General features: G+C 38.2%; 3 protein-coding genes across 3 annotated transcripts; all 3 read right to left on the reverse strand.

Moving 5' to 3' along the window:
* Positions 1-392: 392 nt before the first annotated feature.
* LOC122989320 (interferon-induced protein with tetratricopeptide repeats 1B-like) lies at positions 393-7503 on the reverse strand. The gene is made up of 2 exons (XM_044362129.1): positions 7362-7503; positions 393-3744 (listed from the first exon to the last, which is right to left on the reverse strand). The coding sequence occupies exons 1-2, from the start codon at positions 7364-7366 to the stop codon at positions 2433-2435; spliced, it is 1317 nt and encodes a 438-aa protein (XP_044218064.1). The 5' UTR covers positions 7367-7503; the 3' UTR covers positions 393-2432.
* Positions 7504-9551: 2048 nt separating this feature from the next.
* On the reverse strand, positions 9552-13238 carry LOC122989319 (interferon-induced protein with tetratricopeptide repeats 1B-like). The gene is made up of 2 exons (XM_044362128.1): positions 13230-13238; positions 9552-10940 (listed from the first exon to the last, which is right to left on the reverse strand). The coding sequence occupies exons 1-2, from the start codon at positions 13232-13234 to the stop codon at positions 9611-9613; spliced, it is 1335 nt and encodes a 444-aa protein (XP_044218063.1). The 5' UTR covers positions 13235-13238; the 3' UTR covers positions 9552-9610.
* A 4343-nt stretch (positions 13239-17581) lies between these two features.
* LOC122989322 (interferon-induced protein with tetratricopeptide repeats 1B-like) lies at positions 17582-20985 on the reverse strand. The gene is made up of 2 exons (XM_044362131.1): positions 20775-20985; positions 17582-19218 (listed from the first exon to the last, which is right to left on the reverse strand). The coding sequence occupies exons 1-2, from the start codon at positions 20777-20779 to the stop codon at positions 17910-17912; spliced, it is 1314 nt and encodes a 437-aa protein (XP_044218066.1). The 5' UTR covers positions 20780-20985; the 3' UTR covers positions 17582-17909.
* Positions 20986-21929: the final 944 nt, after the last annotated feature.

A 21929-nucleotide genomic window follows, 5' to 3' on the forward strand; every position in this document is an offset into this window, starting at 1 on the left:
ATCAGTAATGAATGTTCTGTGTGGTCAGCTGTTATACACAGATACCAAGTTTATACAGTGAAATTTTCAGTAATAAAGCTGGCTGGCAGGATAAATCTTGAGCTCCATCACAGCTGTCGGGACATTTTTTATTTTTAAGTATCTAAAAGTCCAAACACTGTTTCCTCTGCAGAGTTTCCTCTGACTTGTCAAGTTCATAATTAGTTTTCAGTTTTGCTGCTTAAATGCAAAGTCTCACAATATTTCCTGTATTGACATCACTGTGTCCATTGAAGCCTTTACTGACCTAATCATTAAAGTAAATCATTAAACAAATATCATTTTATTGAATAATAATTAACAGTAGTTGTTGCCTCATTGGGCAGATGGGTGTATCACTACACACAGCCAACAAAGATTAAGCTCTGGGTGACCTTGGCTTAACCTCAGATCTTTTCAAGTCCTAGAAACGCCCTCATCCAATATTTGTTTTTGTTGACTTTTTCCTTCGTATTACAGCTAGACTTCATACTGAGCTACAGAAACAGTTCACTAAAATACAGTAACATCAGTCAAGCTGTTTAAATGTCACCTGCAAAATGTCAAAGAAAGAGAAACAGAAATACGTTGTTGTTTGTTTTGTTGTCGTCTTGTAGCTACACTGGTCCAATGAAATAACGGCCACGCATCATACAGATGTCTTTTGAAGCTTTATTTAATCTGTCTCTTTTTCATAAGTAGACTCTGTGAAAACTACAAGAAAATAAAAGACATAAAAAGTTTCATCTCTCAGTCTTTTTAAAGTTTTTTTTTGACTAGTGTCCATTGATAAACAGGCCCAAACACGTTGGCAGAACAGTAATGTGATGAAATCGAATAGAATTACTGAAAATGTTTCACATTGTCCATGTAAAGGCACATCAGCATACATTATACACAAAATTTTAAATATTCATTACACTCTAAAATTAAATAAAACCTTACATGATGAGCACTAAAAAAATTTAAACAAGCATTATTTTAAGATGGTATATTTTGGACAAATACACTTTTAAATAAGATGTTAAATACCCTTTTAACATCTTATTTATATTACATTTTTAATGACTGTATGAACTCAAATAAACATGAATTTATAACAGAAACATGTCTCTGAGACAGTTACACCTTTGGAGATTCTTTCATTATATCTTTACATACCAGGGGCCTATTGTCTCATAATGCGTCCGTGCAACCAGACGACATTGAAAACAGCACGACAGAAGTACAACAATTAAAAACATATAAAATAATAACGCCATAGACTGCAACAGAATAGGTTCAACAACATGACAGATATGAAACTATCACCTCTAAACTTCCCTCAAATATAAATACAGCAGTGATCACTCAGGTGTTGAAACTTAACAAACCTACCAAAGATCCTATTCGGTCACCTCTTATTAATCAATACAGATACATAAAGGCCAGACAACTTGGACATTTCTATAGCAGAAAAGTTTTTTCTTCTATTGTATCCAATCTAATGTAAACTTCAAAAACAGTGCTAAGAAAAAGACAAAATCAACACACCAGTTATATAGAAACACCATGGTTATATATGAGTCCAAGAACATCTGATTAAAACCTGAACATTAAAGTTCATAACATGATTATGGTAATGACATTTTAAAAGACTATCTCAGTGCTTTTAAATGATTCAGCTTGTTTCCTACAAATCACATAAACTCTATTACTGCTGAGCATCTTTTCAGAGTGAATTTATAGGCTTTTAATGTTCTTCTTCCTTCCAGCAGTCTTTGCTTTTCATTAATTTCAATATAAAGTACAAAGTTACAAGAATTACACCATTTTACATAATTAAACTTCATTACCTCCCATAAACAACTGACTGAATAGGATGAGCTAAATTTCCTTGGCAGAATAGATTGTAGATCCTACAGCTGTCCCTCTACATCACTAAATGGGAAGGGTGACTGCCAGGGGACCTAGTAGTTCATGTCATCGTGTCATGTTTTTTGTAATATGTATTTTTATTGTCATGCCCTTTGTAAAATGCCCACTTTGAAAAAATGGAGACAGTGATAAATAGTCATGTGACTCAGATGTATTTATCACACCTGTTTGCTCCTGATAAAATCACAGTAAAATCATCTCAGTGTGCGGTGGTTAATTTTGATTTTCACCTTATATGTTCCTGCGACCAAACCTGATTGGGGAAAAACATTTCTGAAGTCACCATCAAAACAAAAACTGAAATTGATGGCATCCTCTGTGGATCTGTTGGTTCTGTATGCAAACTGATGAGGGTCCAGGCTGTCTGGGATGTTGTCTTTAAAGATGTAATCATTTCTGTAACTTCCACAAATCTTTTCTGCAAGTTTTCCTGATGTGTATAAAATCAGAATGATGAATATGTACAGATTTTTTCAATAAATCTACTAGATTTAGGATTACTGAATTCCCAGCAAAACCATTAACTCCTCTATTAGTATATTTTGTTGCCTGTCCTTTTCTTCAACTCTCTCCAGAAGTTTGATGCTGTTCTCTCGATAGTAGGATTGTTGTGGTATCTCTGCTGCCTTCTTGTGATATTCTCGTGACCTGTGGCTATCATTTTGACCGAAGTATAAATATTTTGCGTAGCTGTTGTAAAGCATCTGTTTCCCTGCAGGTTCCAGATCCATTTCTAGCAGTTCCTGGTAAATCTGCTTAGCTTCAGCCAGGCGGTGACCGAACTTCGCGTATATATTTGCAAGATCAATTTTCTTGACAAGTGCTGAATGAGGGTAAAGAGAAATCACTTCTTTATGGAGACTGATTCCTCTGTCTATCATGCTTTGCGTTACACATCCATACTTGGCGAAAGCAATCCTCCATCTGTAGCAGAGTGCAGCACATCTCCTCAGGTAACGTTCATCTGGATGTTTTTCCAGAGCTTCCTCTGCCAGAGCAATAGCTTCATCAACAGATACATATTTTCTGTAAACCCATAATAACACTTTGATACCACTGTAGCTGCTGACAGGATTTCTCAAAACCTTTCTGGCTAACTCACGTGCTTCATCTTCAATTCTTTCTCCTTTCTTAGCACGCTGCTCAAGGTAGTGAACAGCAAGGTACAAGTTCTCTGGATCCTGTTCCTTGGCCATTCTTATTTTCTCCAGGATGTCTTCCTCCACTGGTGTGTTGCTGTACTTTACAGCATTCACTACTGCTATGACATAGCTGGTGTTCCACTCCACCATGTCTGGCTGCATCCTGATGGCTCTCTGGAAGTAATCTGCCACCAGAAGCTTTTTGTCTCTGCCGAGCTTCATCAGGGTCCAGGCTTTTTCAGCGTAGATCTCTGGATGGAGCTCGTCCTGAGATGGAGATGGGTATTCTTTCAGCAGGGTGTCGACCTTTGACAGGTAAGTCTGACACTCTGCTTGTTCTCCCAGGTGGTGGTGCAGCCACGCCAGGTTCCCGTAGTTCACCGCCAACCAGGGACCTTCATCTGAGACGGTGTTTCTCGACCGGCGGAAGGCCTCTGTGGCCCTGCTGAAGAAACGCCGGGCGTCTTCAGTGAGGCCCAGCTGGTGGTGAATGTACCCCTGCAGGTTGTAAATGTGACCCAGCCAGCTGTTTCCCTCCTCTGTGCCAATGTCCTCCAGCTTCTCCTTGAGACGGAAAAGTTTGGACCTGCTGAGGTCGATGTCCCACGTGAAGTGACACTCCAGGGCCTTCAGTTTGGCCTCCAGTGTTGACTGACTCTGAGCAGCACTGATAGTGAATAAAAAATATCAAATATTAAAACATATCATCAGCATGTTAATATAATGCTCTGAGGCCTGATATGTTTGGGTAACCAGTGTTTATCTCGTGTTGTCAGAAAGGCTAGGCTGTTCAGAATAGGTTGATTTATGGTCATTTGCACCAATGCACCACCTGCTGGCACACTGATTAATACTCCTCATTGGCAACAGAGTGGTATCAGGCTTGATGAGTGGAGTGTGGCAGCATTAGACCAAATAAATCCAGGTGGTGGTGTGCATTTTTGACATACTGTAAGTAGTTTTCTGCTCTTTGAAGTGTTTATCTTCCATGTATACTTATGTTCTAAGTATGGTGCAATGTAAATATGGTAATTATGCCACATGGTAGATTCCTCTTTCCTTGTCTTTTCTCTTGTGCATTAATATATTATCTTTACATAGTAGATGTTTGATTTATATTGCTATTTACTGTTCTTAGAATGACAGAAGGGTACAATTTCTTTGTTTAGTTAATGATAGGTATAGTATTTTAATTGATTGAGCGTTACTAATTAGCGTTGCCAAATCATCAGTGATCAGCTGCCATGTCCAGCTAAAGGCCACCTGGTGTCACTGTTGGTTTCCTCAGTGAGATTACCCTGTTAAGAGTTAGTTTGGTGAGAGATAGTAGTACTGAAACTGAGGTTTTAGGCCACTGTAGTCAGGTTTTGGTGGATAAAATTATTTTAATGTTTATTTGATACTAGTTCTACTTTGGTGATATTACATTCATCTCCATAGCCATAGCTGCAGTATGTGTTAATATTTGGATAAGTTGCCAGTCATTACTAATCAGTAAGCTGATTTATTTGTTTGTGTTGAACCACACCCACATCAATAAGGAAGACAAAAAAACCTCATCAGAGTCTCCAGTCTTGTGTCGTTACCGACACTCAGTGGTGAGCGTCAAACATCCATCAGCTTGCAACTTAACGTTGAGATACATGTGCAGGGAGGGAAGAAATGGAGCAAGGAGCATTGAGTGGACAGGAAGGTAATAAGGAAGAAGTGAATGAGGGAGGAATGGATGGCAAAATAAGTTTAAGAGGAGAGAAAGGAAAAAATATGAAGGGAGCTACAGAGGGAAAGAAAATAAAAGAGTAAAGGTAGGAAAGTAAATTTACATACATTTACATTTTTCATTTAGCAGACGCTTTTATCCAAAGCAATGTACATATGAGACTGATACAACACAAGCAGGGATCTTGTCAGGAGACAACAACACGAGTAAGTGCCATAAAGCTTAACTTTGAGCCCAATAGGACGTAGATGCCAACAGGCAGTGCAACAAGTCAATGATTAGAGTGCATAGAAGCATGTTTGTTTGTTTTTGTGGGGTTTTTTTGTTTTGTTTTTCTTGTTTTTTTCTCTACCTACAGTCCATCAAGTGCAGAGGTGTTCGCAAAAGAGCTGGGTCTTTAGTCTTTTCTTAAAGATTGAGAGGGACTCTGCAGATCGAACAGAATTTGGTAACTCCTTCCATCACCGAGGAACTACAGAGGAGAAGAGTCTAGCTAATGACTTAGGGCCCTGTTGTAGTGATGGTACCAGGCGCCTTTCATTGGCAGAGCATAATGGGCGGGAGGGAGTGAACACCTGAATGAGGGAGTTCCGGTAGGCAGGAGCCGTTTCAGTTGCTGTTTTGTACGCAATTGTCAGGGTTTTGAATTTGATGCCGGATGTAGAAAAAAGTAAGGTAGAAAAAAAAGAAAGAATTGAGGAGGGAAACAAAGGAGGACAAAAGAAGGAAGCAACAAGCAAAGGAGCCAGTGGGTAAAATGAGCCACTCCCTTGATCTAGGTAACCATAAACAAAAATAAAAGTAGTGACCACAAATTAAGAAAGTATAATTCACGTTACTCAATCCATCTTGGACTCAAGCACATGGAGAGAGTGGTCAGTAAAACACGCCAAGTAAATCATCATGTTACTAAAGTTATCAGTCTTGTATCTTAATTAAAATAGATACGTTTTGGACATTATTATATGTCAATTTAAGTCAGTGTAAGCTACAAAACAAGGTCGTAAACTTAGCATAATTGTGCATCTGAGCCACTGTATGAAACAGTTTTGTCAAAATGGAGGTTGTGCGGTAAAACATGCCAGTAATGTTGGGGCAAGTTGTCTCAATGGCTCAGTTTACCCCCCAAAATTATTTTCTGGTATTCTAGAGACTAGAGACCCTGTTCATGTTTGATCCCTGTTACAAGTGTTACAATGTTGATGAATAAATACCTAATTGCTGATTAATATTAAGTTTAAGCCACACACAAACATGCTGTACATACAGACGGGTGATAAATTAAAGGAAAAAACAACATAATGTGTTAGGTGTTGGGCCACCAGAACAGCATCAATACACCTTGGCATTGATTCTACAAGTCTCTGAACTCTACTGGAGGGATGAACATCATTCTTCAAAAAGATATTCCCTCATTTGGTGTTTTGATGATGGTGGTTGAGAGCGCTGTCTAACACATGAGTCCTAAATCTCCCATAGGTGTTCCACTGGGTTGAGATCTAGTGAAGTGAAGACCATAGTATATGATTCACATCATTTTCATACTCATCAAACCATTCAGTGACCCCTCGTGTCCTGTGAATTGGGGCATTGTCATCTTGGAGGAGACCACTCCCATCAGGATAGAAATGTTTCATCATAGGATAAAGATGATCACTCACAACAACTTTGTATTGATTAGCAGTGACCCTTCCCTATAAGGGGTCAAGTGGACCCAAACCATGCCAGCAAAATGCCCCCCACAGCATAACAGAGCCACTAGACCCCCTCACTGTAGGGGTCAAGCATTCAGACCTGGACCGGTTTTTCCTTTAATTTGTCACTCGTCTGTATACACAAAAGCACATTTACACATACATTATTTCTGTAGCTGACACACAAAGATCACAGTTTAATTTTTACTGAAAATGTTTAGGTAACATGTTGAACAACAGGACACAAACATATGATTTCACTTAAAGGTATGACTTTTTGCCTGTATTGAATTGATGGCATTAATAAAGTTCAAAATTATCTCAAAAGTGTTTGATTTTGTGTCATTTTTATACCATTATGAGTATTAAGTTGATGAGTTTGATGGGTCATTGTTCTAAAACAATAATAATTCAATAACTTGTTTTAATTTCCATGGGTACACAACAACCTGACGTATATATAGTAACTATTATTTGATACAAATACACTTTTATTTTGCAGTAAAATCATCAAATGTAAAAAGTGGCTCATGTTACGCCGTTCTCCCCTACATAGTGCCTGTCAAAAATGTCTGGGTGTGGTGGAGTTGCACAAAGTGATTCATGACCTCAGTATGTTTTTAAAATCCTGACCATGGTCCTTGTTGAAAGGTCATTTGGAAGGTAGACCAAAAGGGAGCAAACTAAAGGCAAAAGAGGGAACAGAGGAAATGGAACAAGAAAACGAAAGTAAGAGAGAACGTGGCAGCATTGACTGATAATAAAAACATCATCATTAACTTGTAATATCCATAATGTTAATATTTTGGGCTTTGATGCTCTAAAATAAGACATTTTTATACATTTTGAACTGCAGAAACAGCTACTCACCTCATTATCCTGCTGTTTCCTGAACTCAGTATTTCTCTAAGTATTATCTGAAGCAGCTTTTGGGTTCGCTGGCATATAGTCAGTCGTTATTGTCCAACTTATGCTTTGCTGTGTGTTGTGAGCATAATATTCATACTGAGGCAGAAAGGACTTTTAGAGGTCCTTTGCGAACAGACGGCAAACAGACTGCAGCGAATTACAAACCTGCAGACACTCCGCTTCATGAACGGAGTACAGAGAGACAAGAGGAAACATGGAGACTGAAACTTTACGAAAATATCACAAAAAACTCGAGCTCCCCATGATGACTTTTGAGGTCAGCAAATTCGCGCGAATAAAATCGAGATGAAAATTCACCTGTGGTTCATTCGCAGGAATCTTAACTTTCGTTTCCCAGCAATAGAAACTTAATGCCTGACTGCCCAATTAAAAGATTCACAATCTGTCACGTGAGTCTGACAAACAGTCAGGTGTCCAAATGAACATTTAAGATGTTTTTCTTGCTGTAATCATTCCTCCTGTTCATACTGACCATTAGAAGATCCCTTCATAATGCACTTACAATGGAAGTGATGGGGGACAAAATCCACAGTCCTCCTTCTGTGCAAAAATGTATATATAAGTTTATCTGAAGCTAATATGAAGCTTCAGCGTCCAAATGAGTCAAATCAAGTAGATATCTTTCAACGTTACAGTCTTTTTAGTGCCGAAGTCCCTCTTTTTGTTACTATAGTTCCACCGCAGCTCAACAGGGAAACACTGTCCGAGGAAACACAAAGAGGGAATTTGATGCTAAAAAGACTGTAAATGTGGCAGATATCCACTTGATATGACTAACTCAGACTGCGAGAAATGATCACAGAAAGAAAAATGTTTCAATGTTCATTTGGGCTCCTTACTGTTTTTAAGACATACTTGAAAAATTGTGATCTTTTAATGTTGGCAGCAGTTTTCCAAAGTTGTAGTTTGACGTTTATCAGTGTTTTGTGTGCAGTGCTGCAAAACTGTGTAGAGAACATGAATATCTTGTAAATTAACCACAAAAACAAACATACATTAGATTTTATAGTGTTTACTTAATAGTATTAGTATAGTGTACAAGTTTCTACCCACACAATCAGTTCCACTTTACTATTATATTCAGGTTATACATCATATTAATCTTTACATTTCTCATCAGACAGTTTTATTTTTTGCTACTACAAAGCTTACAGCAAAGCAAATTTCATATAAAGTCCATTATGTTCTTATATAAACTTCAAAAACAGTGCTAAGAAAAAGACAAAATCAACACACCAGTTATATAGAAACACCATGGTTATATATGAGTCCAAGAACATCTGATTAAAACCTGACCATTAAAGTTCATAACATGATTATGGTAATGACATTTTAAAAGACCATCTCAGTGCTTTTAAATGATTCAGCTTGTTTCCTACAAATCACATAAACTCTATTACTGCTGAGCATCTTTTCAGAGTGACTTTATAGGCTTTTAATGTTCTTCTTCCTTCCAGCAGTCTCTGTCTTTCATTAACTTCACTATGATGTTAATATATATGTACTGATTGGGGAAAAACATTTCTGGAATCAGCGGCTCTTCACACTTTGCAACTTTATTGGTCAATGATACAAATTCACAAGTTCACAACAGTTCATCAAAAAAAAAGAAAAAATGTGTGGATTAACTGTGACCTGATTGCTGCGGTTCCATTGGAATAAACTGATTGAGATGCAAATTTTTTATTGAAACAGACAATCTACTAATCACATTTGACTCCACGCACTGATTGACCAGGTTAATATACTTCTCTCTCGATCCCTCGGCTTTGAACTTCCTGTCCCACCACATTTACTACATCAGGTTTTTTTCTGCAAATAACTACAGATCTCACAGACGAATTCAGCTCCCATTTGTATGAAGTTAAAATTTGGAAACTTTCAGCTTCGTGCCTTTTTTTGGTGTCGGTAATCAGTCCTGTGAGACCTGCTATCCCAAAGATCTTTGATGGGTGTTTCACTCACGTCTGCTCAGAAATTGGGCTGGATCGTGTTTTTTTTTAATTGGGTTGAGCTTCACTTCCCATTTTAAAATAATAATGAGTAATAATAATAATAATAATAATGGCTGAATGAATGATAATAATAAGAAGTAATCATTTCTGTAACTTCCACAAATCAGAATGATGAATATGTACAGATTTTTTAGGTTTTGTTGTACCTTCACTTTCTTCTAGATTTAGGATTTTCTAGACCCCCAGGTTGGCCAGGAACTCCTCTAATTCTCTAGGCCTTCGGCTCCTGTTTGTTTTTTTAATCCTCATCAGAACTTTGATGCTGTTCTCTCGAAAGAAGGATTTGCATGGTATCTTTGCGGCCTTCATGTAATATTCTTCTGACCTGTTGTAATCTCGTTGATGAAAATCTAAGTATTTTGCATAGCGGTGGTAAAGCATCTGTTTCTCTGCAGGTTCCAGATTGCTTACTAGCAGTTTCTGGTAAATCTGCTCAGCTTCAGCCAGACCGTGATTTGACTTTGCATATATATTTGCGAGGGCTATTTTCTTCAGAAGTGATGATGATGGATGAGGGTAAAGAGGAATCACTTCTTTATGAAGATCGATTGCTCTTTGTATCTTGCTTTGCTTTACACAACTGTCCCTATCGAAAAGGATCCTCCATTCGTAGCAGAGTGCAGCACACCACTTCAGGAAACGTTTACCTGGATGTTTTTCCAGAGCCTCTTCTGCCAAATCAATAGCCTCATCAACAGATACATATTTTCTGTAAATCCATAATAACTCTTTCAGACCACTGTAGCTGCTGACAGGATTTCTCAAAACCTTTCTGGCTAACTCATGTGCTTCATCTTCAATGCCTTCTCCTTTCATAGCACGCTGCTCAAGGTAGTGACCAGCAAGGTACAAGTTCTCTGGATCCTGTGCCGTGGCCATTTTCATTTTCTCCAAAATTTCATCCTCCAAAGAGTTGCTGTACTTATAAGCCTTCACCAACGCTATGACATGACTGGAGTGCCACTCCACCATGTCTGGCTGCATCCTGATGGCTCTCTGGAAGTAATCTGCAGCCAGAAGGTATTGGTCTTTGTCAAACTTCATCAGGGTCCAGGCTTTTTCAGCGTAGATCTCCGGATGGAGCTCGTCCTGGGATGGAGATGGGTATTCTTTCAGCAGGGCGTCGACCTTTGACAGGTAAGTCTGACACTCTGCTTGTTCTCCCAGGTGGTGGTGCAGCCAAGCCAGGTTCCCGTAGTTAACTAACAACCAGGGACTTTCATCTGAGACGGTGTTTCTTGACCGGTGGAAGGCCTCTGTGGCCTTGCTGAAGAAACGCTGGGCGTCTTCAGTTGAGCTCTGCTGGTACTGAATGCTCAGCTGGTAGTGAATGTACCCCTGCAGGTTGTAAATGTGACCCAGCCAGGTGTTTCCCTCATCAGTGCCGATGTCCTCCAGCTTGTCCTTGATACGGAAAAGTTTGCTGTTGGGCTCAATGTTCCAGGTGAAATGACACTGCAGGGCCTTCAGTTTGGCCTCCAGCGTTGACTGACTCTGAGCAGCACTGATGGAAAATAAAAATAACAAATATTAAGACAGATGTTAATATAATATGCTCTGAAGCTTGATATGTTTGAGTAACCAGTGTTCATCTCATGTTGTCAGAAAGGCTAAACATTTCAGAATAGGTTGATTTGTGATAATTTACACCAATGCACCATCCAGGATGTGGTGTGCACTTTTGACCTACTGTAAGTAGTTTTCTGCTTATCATTCTTTGGATTCTTTATCTGCCATGGACCTACAGTGAATATTCAGCAGCATTCAGCCTGGCTCCACCAGTTGCTCTGCCGATTGCCCTGGGCAGCGCTACCTCCTCTTCCTCTCATGTTAAACTGAGAGCAGACTGGAAGCTACAGTGACACACTATAGCTGTGGGGGCGGCTGTGGCTCAGGAGGTAGAGTGGGTCATCCACTAATCGGGAGATCGTCGGTTCGATTCCCAGCTCCTCCAGTCCACATGCCGATGTGTCCTTGGGCAAGACACTTAACCCCAAATTGCTCCTGATGGCTGTGCCACACCATGGCTGTGTGAATGGTTAGCTTCCTCTGATGGGCAGGTTGGGACCTTGCATAGCTGTACCCATTCAGCGTGTGAATGGGTGAATGTGATTCGTAGTGTAAGAAGCGCTTTGAGTGGTCAGAAGACTAGAAAGGCGCTATACAAGTACAGTCCGTTTTACCATTTACTATCGCCCCTCAGGTACAAAGTGGTATTATGAAACAGTACGGACCAGAGCTAGCTGGTTAGAATGCTAACTCAGTAGATATCTCTGCAACACAATACATGTAGTGTCAAAACTGTTCATCACATTCTGGTGATAATTTTAGTTATTTTTTTTAAAACTTTTAAAGTAAAACTCTGGCCAAATCTTACACATTGTATCTTTAAGTGCTGAGTCCTCTGTGATCAGCTGCCATGTCCAGCTAAAGGCCACCAGGTGTCACTGTTGGTTTCCTAAGTGAGATTACCCTGTTAAGATTTAGTTTGGTGAGAGAAAGTAGTGAAACTGAGGTTTTTAGTCACTGTAGTCAGGTTTTGGTGAATATAATTATTTAAATGTTTAATTGATACTTATTCCACTTTGGTAATGTCATCTCCATTACCATAGCTACAGCATTCGTTAATATAATTTGGATAAGTTGCCAGTCATTACTAATCACTAAGCTGATTTTCATATTGTCTCTCCTTTATTTGTTTCTGTTGAACACTCACACATCAATGGAAAAGGCTGAGTGGATGGAAGCAAATAAGGAAGGAGTGAATGAGGGGAGGAATGGATGACGAAATAGCTTTAAGTGGAGAGAAAAGGAAAAATATGAAGGAAACTACAGGGGCAAAGAAAATAAAGAAAGAGTAAAGGTAGGAAAGTAAGGTTGAAACAGAAGAAAGAAATTTACCGGTCTCAGTAATTCATTCCCTGCCAGTATGTCATAGTTGCTTCATTAGACATTTGCATTCTAGCCATCCTGATGCTATGTGTTCCTGATCCTTATCCTGACTGTTCCTGATCCTTATCCTGACTGTTCCTGATCCTTATCCTGACTGTTCCTGATCCTTATCCTGTCATTTATCTGTTCCTGCTGTTCCTATGGCAAGAACATCAACAATAGGAACTGCTGTTTTATGACCTTCCTGCCCCTTTATATTTGTTCCCCCGATTTGGACTGAAAAAAACAAAATAAGAGAAAGAAAATAAGAATCTGAAGGAAAAAAAGACAGGAAGGCAGGGAGAGGACAGAAGGAGAAGGCAAAAGTGAAGGAAGTTAAGACACGGAGAAGTGAGCTGAAAGACAGCGAGGAAGGAAATAAATGGAGGAAAGAGGAGAGCAAGGAAGACAGGAAAGATGAAACAGAGAAATGAAGGGAGGAGATGAGGACAAAATGAGGGATGGAAAGATGGCTGAAAGCAGAGCTGTAGCTACTAAGGAAGATCTTATTAAAACATTATTACACTTAAATGCACATGGTGGATTTAAATGGTTCATTCTGATACTTTACGCTATTCTTACCAAAAATCCTTAATTCTGACCATGATCCTTATTGAAAGGTAATATGGAAGATAGAAACAAAGCAATAAACATAAAGTATAATAAAAGGAAGCGAATTAAAGGCAAAAGAAAGAACAGACGAAATGGAACAAGAAGAAAGAAAGTAAGAACTCAGCAGCTGTGACTGGCAATAAAAATGTAACCATTAACTTGCAAGATCCATAATGTTAATATTTTGTGTTCTGATGCTCTAAAATAAGACATTTCATATATTTTTTGAAATACAGGAGTAGCTACTCACCTCATTATCCAGCTGTTTCCTTCACTCGGTAGTTCTCTGAATATTAGTCTGAAGCAGCTTGCTGTGATGTTATGTACATGTATTTGAATATTCAAACCAAGGGTGTAGATTTGGATTTAACTTTGGTAGGGAAATTTTTTGTGGATGGCTAAAATAACTGTGTATATGTAATTGTTCTCTGTCACGCTCTTCTCTTTCATAGGCACATGCAAACACAAACACACATAAAGAACCTGACTCTGCTAAATGTTTACTTTACTGAATATGTATTTGCTGATTTGCCTGAAACTGGACTGTATCATAATTATCTTCTCTGATTTTTACACTTTATGTTATTGATAGACTATTTAACTATGCATCTGAGACCACAATTAATATTTAAAATTAACATATCATAGAATGTCACAAAAAGTGTGTAGAAACCTGAAGGTAATTTGCTGCTCCGTAAAGTTTTTAAATCTCACCTGAGATTCTGTCTTTCTTTCAGTTTGTGGATTTGGGCGAGTATTTTGGAGTATTAATACTTAATCAATGAATTACCTTGTTGTTGGGGGAACCACCTCCTTTTTGGTTAGGATTTGTTAGTGCTAGGAGGGAGCACTAACCCTTGTCCAATTTAATCAATGAATCAATCTCACAATCATAAGTTCTTGTCCCAAACAGTGACCTCTGTTTACTGCAGCTCAAAGAAACAACCAAACACTTTTAGGATAAATGAAGACATTTATTAATAGCTAAATGTCTTGAGGATACATGATGTGTTGCAGTGAAAGATCAGCTGTGGGCTGTGGCATCTTCGTAGGTTTTCAGGCTGATCTGAAAGAGTCTTAAGGCCGGCTTCACTTCTGGTTTGCAGTCTTGCTCTCAGAGAGCAGGTAGAGAGTCAGTTTCAAGTATTGTCCTTCTTCTTCTTCTTCTTCTTCTTCTTCTTCTTCTTTAGGAGTTCAAGTTTAGGATTCAGGCTTTGATTGGCTTTTAATAACTCGAGTTGAGTACCGAATAAAGTTTAGTTTGACTACACTCAAATCTTCAGTGGCTTTTACTTCAAAATAAAATACTGTACATGTTTACTTCAAAATAAAATTACTATACATGGAAATACAAGACTTGTTACTAATAAAACCAAACAATTTAACTTTTTGCTATAAAAGATTAAATATATATAGATATATTTGGTTGAAAAACAAATAAAAGAGACATCTTAAGAATTTTCTCAAGTTCTTGGAGGCCAGCTCAAAGAGGAATCTCTTTGAGGTTGTTTTTATAAGTTAGGATAAAACGGGAGGAGTTTGGGTGTGTTCTAAAGGGTTTCACGCCAAATTATTGATGAATATTCAATTCCTTTGTTCTACGGGAGAAGTTTTTACATGCAAAAATCACCCTTCAGAGTCACTGTGACCTAATATTTCACATTAAAGCTGTAAATAAATTCTTTTCATAATGTCCGAGCATTACATTATATTTTCTGATTGATAACGGTTAAGCAGTTTGTATCATATTTGTAAAACCATTCAAGAAACAGTTAAGCAGTTCTTCTAATAACAAACATTAACCTTCATATTAACACTTCATGATGTTTAAGCATATAACCTTCATTGGTTCAACTTTCTCAACTATTTACATATCTCAAACCTTCTACTAAAATAAAAGTTTAATACTATAGTGAAAGGAAATAGTTAGAAGAAGTTAGGCAACACTTATGTGATTACTTTTATCGTATTTTTTTGTCCTTCCTGAGTCCGAGGCTGAGACGTCACCCATCCAGGGAGCAGTTGAGGAGGTAGAGTAGGGTTAGAGTGATGGGATTTTCCACCGTGGTTGCAAAGCAATGTTTAGAAATGATATAAGGAAACAACATACTTGACCATTTCCAATTGGGTGATTGGGAATGTGGTACTGAGTCAGTGATCTTAGAAAGTTTTAAAAACCTGAAAACTGAAAAAACTAGAAAACAGAAATTGCTTCTGCACCTGTGAAACACCTTGAAACTCTACTTTTGAAAGGTGATACAGAAATAAAGTTTATTTGCTTACATGATTACATTAATACCACAAAAACTATTTTTTTTACAGTATTTGGAAAGAGGCAGACATGCTGAAACCTGTAATAATCATGAGGTAATACGAGGTGAAAAAGTAGTAGGATCGACCAGATGAAAATCCACAATGCTACAACATTATTTTCAGTATCAATGAATCTGCTGATTATTGTCTCAGCTAATCAATTATTTGTTTTGTCTGTAGAATGTTTGAAAAGTGCCAAAAAATGTATATTTCAGTTTCCCAGCTGTCAAAGTGACATCTTCAAATATGTTGGTAAGACTTTATTTTTAAGTCTCCCAATTAACATTTATAAGCAGAATATAAACATTTAATAAATCAATTGTTTATTCAGTAATTAAAATGTTTGCACATTAATTCCCTGTTAATCAATTCGGCTCTTATATATACAAATATATCACAAGATCTATACGTCTTTCAGTCCATGAAAGGACACTGAATATCAACATTAAACATCCATTTTGTTTCAGTTTGTAAGAGGTGGTGATTTGATTGTGGTGTTGATGGACACTAATGTCCCACAATGGAGCTCAGAGAGCAACCAGAGAAGCTACCTGCTGATGAAAGAAATCAAAGATTGTCATAAGACAGATGTAGGAAGTTCAGTAACACTCAGTAACTGTCACATCTTGCCTGGACTTTGGGTGTTTTTTTGGTCTTATGTTGTGTTCTGTGGGGTCTCCTGGTTTTGCACGTCTGTTTAGTCCCTCAGTTCATAGGGTTTTCTTGTATGATTTGGGTGGTGGGTTTTAGAGGATTGAATCATTAGTTTGTTGGGTTGTGTGCTTGGGTTTGTGTTTGTGGTTGGTTTTGGATGGATTAGTATAGATGGCATTGAGTTTGTTTTCTGGGTTTTTGTTCTGTTTGTTCTGTGTGTTCATGTGCTCCTCCACACCTGCCCTGCATTTGGACTCGTTAGCCCTGCCCTGCTGTCTTCCCCACACCTGCCCTGTGTTAGCCTCGTCAGCCCTGCCCCGCTCCCTGTGTGTCCTCAGCCAATCAGCTCCCTGTATGTTCATTCCCCTCTCGAGTTCTCCACCCATCTCCCCACCTGCACCTCATCTCCTTGTTAGTTCAGTTTCTTTAAGTTCGGGTTTTCTGTTCAGTCTTTGTTGGATCGTTTTGTGTAGTTCCTTCTGCTAGTTGTGTTCAGCCCTGTTTACCTGTCCGTGACCATCCACAATTAAAAGAGTTTTTTCATCATATCTGCATTCCGGCCTCTGCGTTTGGGTCCACTCCTGCTTCCCCGAGTACTGACAAGTAACAGTTCTGTAATTCCTGTAGTTCCTGATAAATTCAATTTCCCGGAAAGTCGGTCCTTATAAAGTCCCAGAGTCCATTGATTCCATTTATAAATCTATAGGATTGATACAGCTCTGTCCATCGTCAACAAATCCAAGTCAGCCAGTTCTCAGTGTTAAAAGTAAACAAACTATTGGAGATGAGTACATGCACGTCACGTTCCCACTATGTTTTATTTCAGAGTTGCAGTCAGCGGAGGGAGGCCGCAGCAGCCTGTACACTGCTGAAACTGTGCCTTGGCCTTTCTACAAGCTCTTTGTGTCTTCCTATATCTGGAGACTTAGAAAATAAAGATTTTTGCAATTCAATTCATAAAAGGGGAACCATGCTTCCATTACTGACCACCTGCTCCACCTGTTGTGCACTGTCATAATGTTTCTTGCTCCCTGACAGCATGTATTGTCAATCTTCATAATGACTTTAGTATAATATTATAATTTTGACATCTCATTGTTGCATTATGTTTTTTATGGTTGTAAATTCATATTTATTTTATTTCAGGTAGAACTATGTAAATTGGTATTAATAAAGGAGAAAGTAGAAAGTGTTCATTTAATTGATTCCATTGAATGATTTGGGTAACTTAGTTTGAGTAACTGAAAATGCAAAATTGTGAAATTTGTCTATATACAAGGATACAGTTGAGAATAAACAGAGAATAAAGTTTTCAATAATGAATAAGTCCTGACTCGGGTTTAAATGGAACTTTTCTTCAAGGAAGTTTCTAATTGTAAGCAAATAAAATTATTTTCATGAAACTTCTTGGGAAAATATGCAGAAAATAGTCAAATAAGTTTCTTATCAGACCTTCTTGGAGAACACAAGATAAAATATTGAATCTTTGAACCAACATTCTTTAAATTTAATGTTGGCAGCAACTTTCCAAAGTTGTAGTTTGACGTCTATCAGTGTTTTGTGTGCAGTGCTGCAAGACTGTGTAGAGAACATGAATTTCTTGTAAATTAACCACCAAAACAAACATATATTAGATTTTATTGTGTTTATTTTATAGCATTAGTACAGTGTACAAGTGAGATACAAATTTCTACCAATACAATCAGTTCCACTTTGTGATTATATTCAGGTTATACATCATATTAATCTTTACATTTCTCATCAGACAGTTTTATTTTTCACTACTACGAAGCTTACAGCAAAGCATATCTCATACAAAGTGCATTATGTTCTTATTTAAACTTCTAAAACAGTGCTAAGAAAAAAACAAAATCAACACACCAGTTATACAGAAAACACCATGGTTATATATGAATCCAAAAACATGTTATGTACCTTCACTTTCTTCTAGATTTAGGATTTTCTAGACTTTCAGTTTGGCCAGTAACTCCTCTATTTCTCCACACATTGGGCTCCTGTTTTTCTCTTTAATCTTCCTCAGAACTTTGATGCTGTTCTCTCGATAGTAAGATTGGTGCGGTATCTCTGCTGCCTTCATGTTATATTCTATCGACCTGTTGTAATCTCGTCGATCAAAGCTTAAGTGTTTTGCATAGTAGTTGTAAATCAACTGTTTCTCTGAAGGTTCCAGGTCCATTTCTAGTAGTTCCTGGTAAATCTTCTCAGCTTCATCCTGGCTATGATTTGACTTAACGTATATATTTGCGAGGGTTATTTTATTCACAAGTGAATCAGTGTAAAGAGAAATCACTTCTTTATGGAGACTGATCCCTCTGTCTATCGTGCTTTGCTTTATGCGACTGTCCCAGGCCCAAACAATCCTCCATCTGTAGCAGAGTGCAGCACATCTCTTCAGGTAACGTTCATCTGGATGCTTTTCCAGAGCCTCCTCTGCCAGAGCAACAGCCTCATCAACAGATACATAGTTTTTGTAAACAGTTAATAATACTTTGATACCACTGTAGCTGCTGACAGGATTTTCCAAAACCTTTCTGGCTAACTCACGTGCTTCATCTTCAATTCTTTCTCCTTTCTTAGCACGCTGCTCAAGGTACTGAGCAGCAAGGTACAAGTTCTCTGGATCCTGTTCCTTGGCCATTCTCATTTCCTCTAGGATGTCTTCCCCCACTGGTGTGTCGTCTAACCTAACAGCATTCGCTAACGCTATGATACGGCTGGTGTTCCAGTCCACCATGTCCGGCTGCATCCTGATGGCTCTCTGGAAGTAATCTGCCACCAGAGGCTTTTTATCTTTGCCAAACTTCATCAGGGTCCAGGCTTTTTCAGCGTAGATCTCTGGAAGGAGCTCGTCCTGGGATGGAGATGGGTATTCTTTCAGCAGGGTGTCGACCTTTGACAGGTAAGTCTGACTCTCTGCTTGTTCTCCCAGGTGGTGGTGCAGCCAAGCCAGGTTCCCGTAGTTCACCGCCAACCAGGGACCTTCATCTGAGACGGTGTTTCTCGACCGGCGGAAGGCCTCTGTGGCCCTGCTGAAGAAACGCCGGGCGTCTTCAGTGAGGCCCAGCTGGTGGTGAATGTACCCCTGCAGGTTGTAAATGTGACCCAGCCAGCTGTTTCCCTCCTCAGTGCCGATGTCCTCCAGCTCTTCCTTGACACATAAAAGTTTGGACCTGCTGGGGTCGATGTCCCAGGTGAAGTGGCACTGCAGGGCCTTCAGTTTGGCCTCCAGTGTTGACTGACTCTGAGCAGCACTGATGGAGAATATAAACAACACAAATTAAAATAGACGTAAATATAATATGCTCTGAAGCTTTGATATGTTTCGTTAAGCAGTGTTCATCTCATGTTATCAGAAAGGCTAAACAGTTCAGAATAGGTTGATTTATGGTCATTTGCACCAATGCACCACCTGCTGCACTGATTAATACCCCTCATTGGCAACAGAGAGGTATCAGGCTTAATGAGTGGAGTGTGGCTGCATTAGACCAAACAAATCCAATTGGTGGTGTGCATTTTTGACATATTGCAAGTAGTTTACTATTAAGTATGGCTCTATGTAAATACAGTGATTATCATGCCACATGGTAGATTCCTCTTCCCTTGTCTTCTCTCTTGTGCATTAACATTATCTTTACATAGTAGATGTTTGATTCATATTGCTATTTACTGTTCTTAGGATGACAGAAGGGTGGGTTAACTGAGCGTTACTAATTAAGTGCCATATCATCAGTGATCAGCTGCCATGTCCAGCTAAAGGCCACCAGGTGTCACTATTGGTTTCCTAAGTGAGATTACCCTGTTAAGAGTTCGTTTGGTGAGAGAAAGTAGTACTGAAACTGAGGTTTTAGGTCGCTGTAGTCAGGTTTTGGTGGATAAAATTATTGAAATGTTTATTTGATACTTATTTTACGATGCTGATATTACTTTCATCTCCATAGCCATAGGTGTGGTATTGGTTAATATTTGGATAAGTTGCCAGTCATTACTAGGCAAGGCAAGTTTATTTGTATAGCATATTTGAACAACGAGGCAATTCAAAGTGCTTTACATAGAGCATGACAGGCACTAATCACTAAGTTAATTTTCATATCGCTTCTCCTTTATTAGTTTGTGTTGAAGCACACCCACACATCAATAAAGAAGACAAACTCATCAGAGTTTCTACACGTGGCGAGCGTCAAGCATGAACTTAAAGACAAGAAAGATGAAATAAAGAAACAAAGACAGGAGACAGAATGAGGGAAGGAAATGAGGAAAGATGGATGAAAGCAGAACTGTAGCTACTGAGGAAGATCTTAAGACATTATTACACTTAAATGCTCTTGGAGGGTTTTAATGGCTGATTCTGATACTTTTTACAATTTTTTTTTACATTGTTAGGCAAAAACTGGAAAAAGTGGGATAAATTTTACAGAAAATAACTGATAAGTTATCATAACAATAAGCAAAAGAATGATAATTATATTAAATAGACAGAAAATAACATTTTATAGACTTGTCTATAAAATGAGAAATGTCTTTGGGTGTGGTGGATTTACATCAGGTGATTTGTGACCTCATCCTTGTTGAAAGGTAATATGGAAAAAGCAAGAATCATAAAATATAGTAAAAGGGAGCAAACTGAAGGCAAAAGAAGGAACAGTAGAAATGGAACATGAAAAATAAAATAAGAGAGGACTCAGCAGCACTGACTGATAATAAAAACATCATCATTAACTGGCAAGACCCATAATGTTAATATTTTGGGCTTTGATACCCCAAAATAAGACATTGTTATACATTTTGAAGTGCAGATGCAGCGACTCACCTCATTATTCTGCTGTTTCCTTCACTCAGTATTTCTCTAAATATTATTCTGAAGCAGCTTTTGGGTCCGCTGGCATAAAGTCAGTAGCTGTTGTCCAACTTCTGCTTTGCTGTGAATGTTCTGATGTTGTGCATGATATTTATAATGATGCAGAAAGGACTTCGGACTTCTAGAACAGGCGGCTGTTCGCTGCAGCGAATTACAAACTTGCAGAAAGTCTGCTTCGTCAACGTAGAGAGAGACGAGACGCCCTTAGTGAGTTTTAAGGTCAGCAGGCTTTGATTGGCTTTTAATAACTCGAGTTGAGTACCGAATAAAGTTTAGTTTGACTACACTCAAATCTTCAGTGGCTTTTACTTCAAAATAAAATACTGTACATGTTTACTTCAAAATAAAATTACTATACATGGAAATACAAGACTTGTTACTAATAAAACCAAACAATTTAACTTTTTGCTATAAAAGATTAAATATATATAGATATATTTGGTTGAAAAACAAATAAAAGAGACATCTTAAGAATTTTCTCAAGTTCTTGGAGGCCAGCTCAAAGAGGAATCTCTTTGAGGTTGTTTTTATAAGTTAGGATAAAACGGGAGGAGTTTGGGTGTGTTCTAAAGGGTTTCACGCCAAATTATTGATGAATATTCAATTCCTTTGTTCTACGGGAGAAGTTTTTACATGCAAAAATCACCCTTCAGAGTCACTGTGACCTAATATTTCACATTAAAGCTGTAAATAAATTCTTTTCATAATATCCGAGCATTACATTATATTTTCTGATTGATAACGGTTAAGCAGTTTGTATCATATTTGTAAAACCATTCAAGAAACAGTTAAGCAGTTCTTCTAATAACAAACATTAACCTTCATATTAACACTTCATGATGTTTAAGCATATAACCTTCATTGGTTCAACTTTCTCAACTATTTACATATCTCAAACCTTCTACTAAAATAAAAGTTTAATACTATAGTGAAAGGAAATAGTTAGAAGAAGTTAGAAGTTAGATACTTATTCCACTTTGGTAATGTCATCTCCATTACCATAGCTACAGCATTCGTTAATATCATTTGGATAAGTTGCCAGTCATTACTAATCACTAAGCTGATTTTCATATTGTCTCTCCTTTACTTGTTTCTGTTGAAGCACAC

This window comes from Thunnus albacares, chromosome 9, assembly GCF_914725855.1.
Source record: "Thunnus albacares chromosome 9, fThuAlb1.1, whole genome shotgun sequence".
In the NCBI taxonomy this organism is placed as follows: Eukaryota; Metazoa; Chordata; class Actinopteri; order Scombriformes; family Scombridae; genus Thunnus; species Thunnus albacares.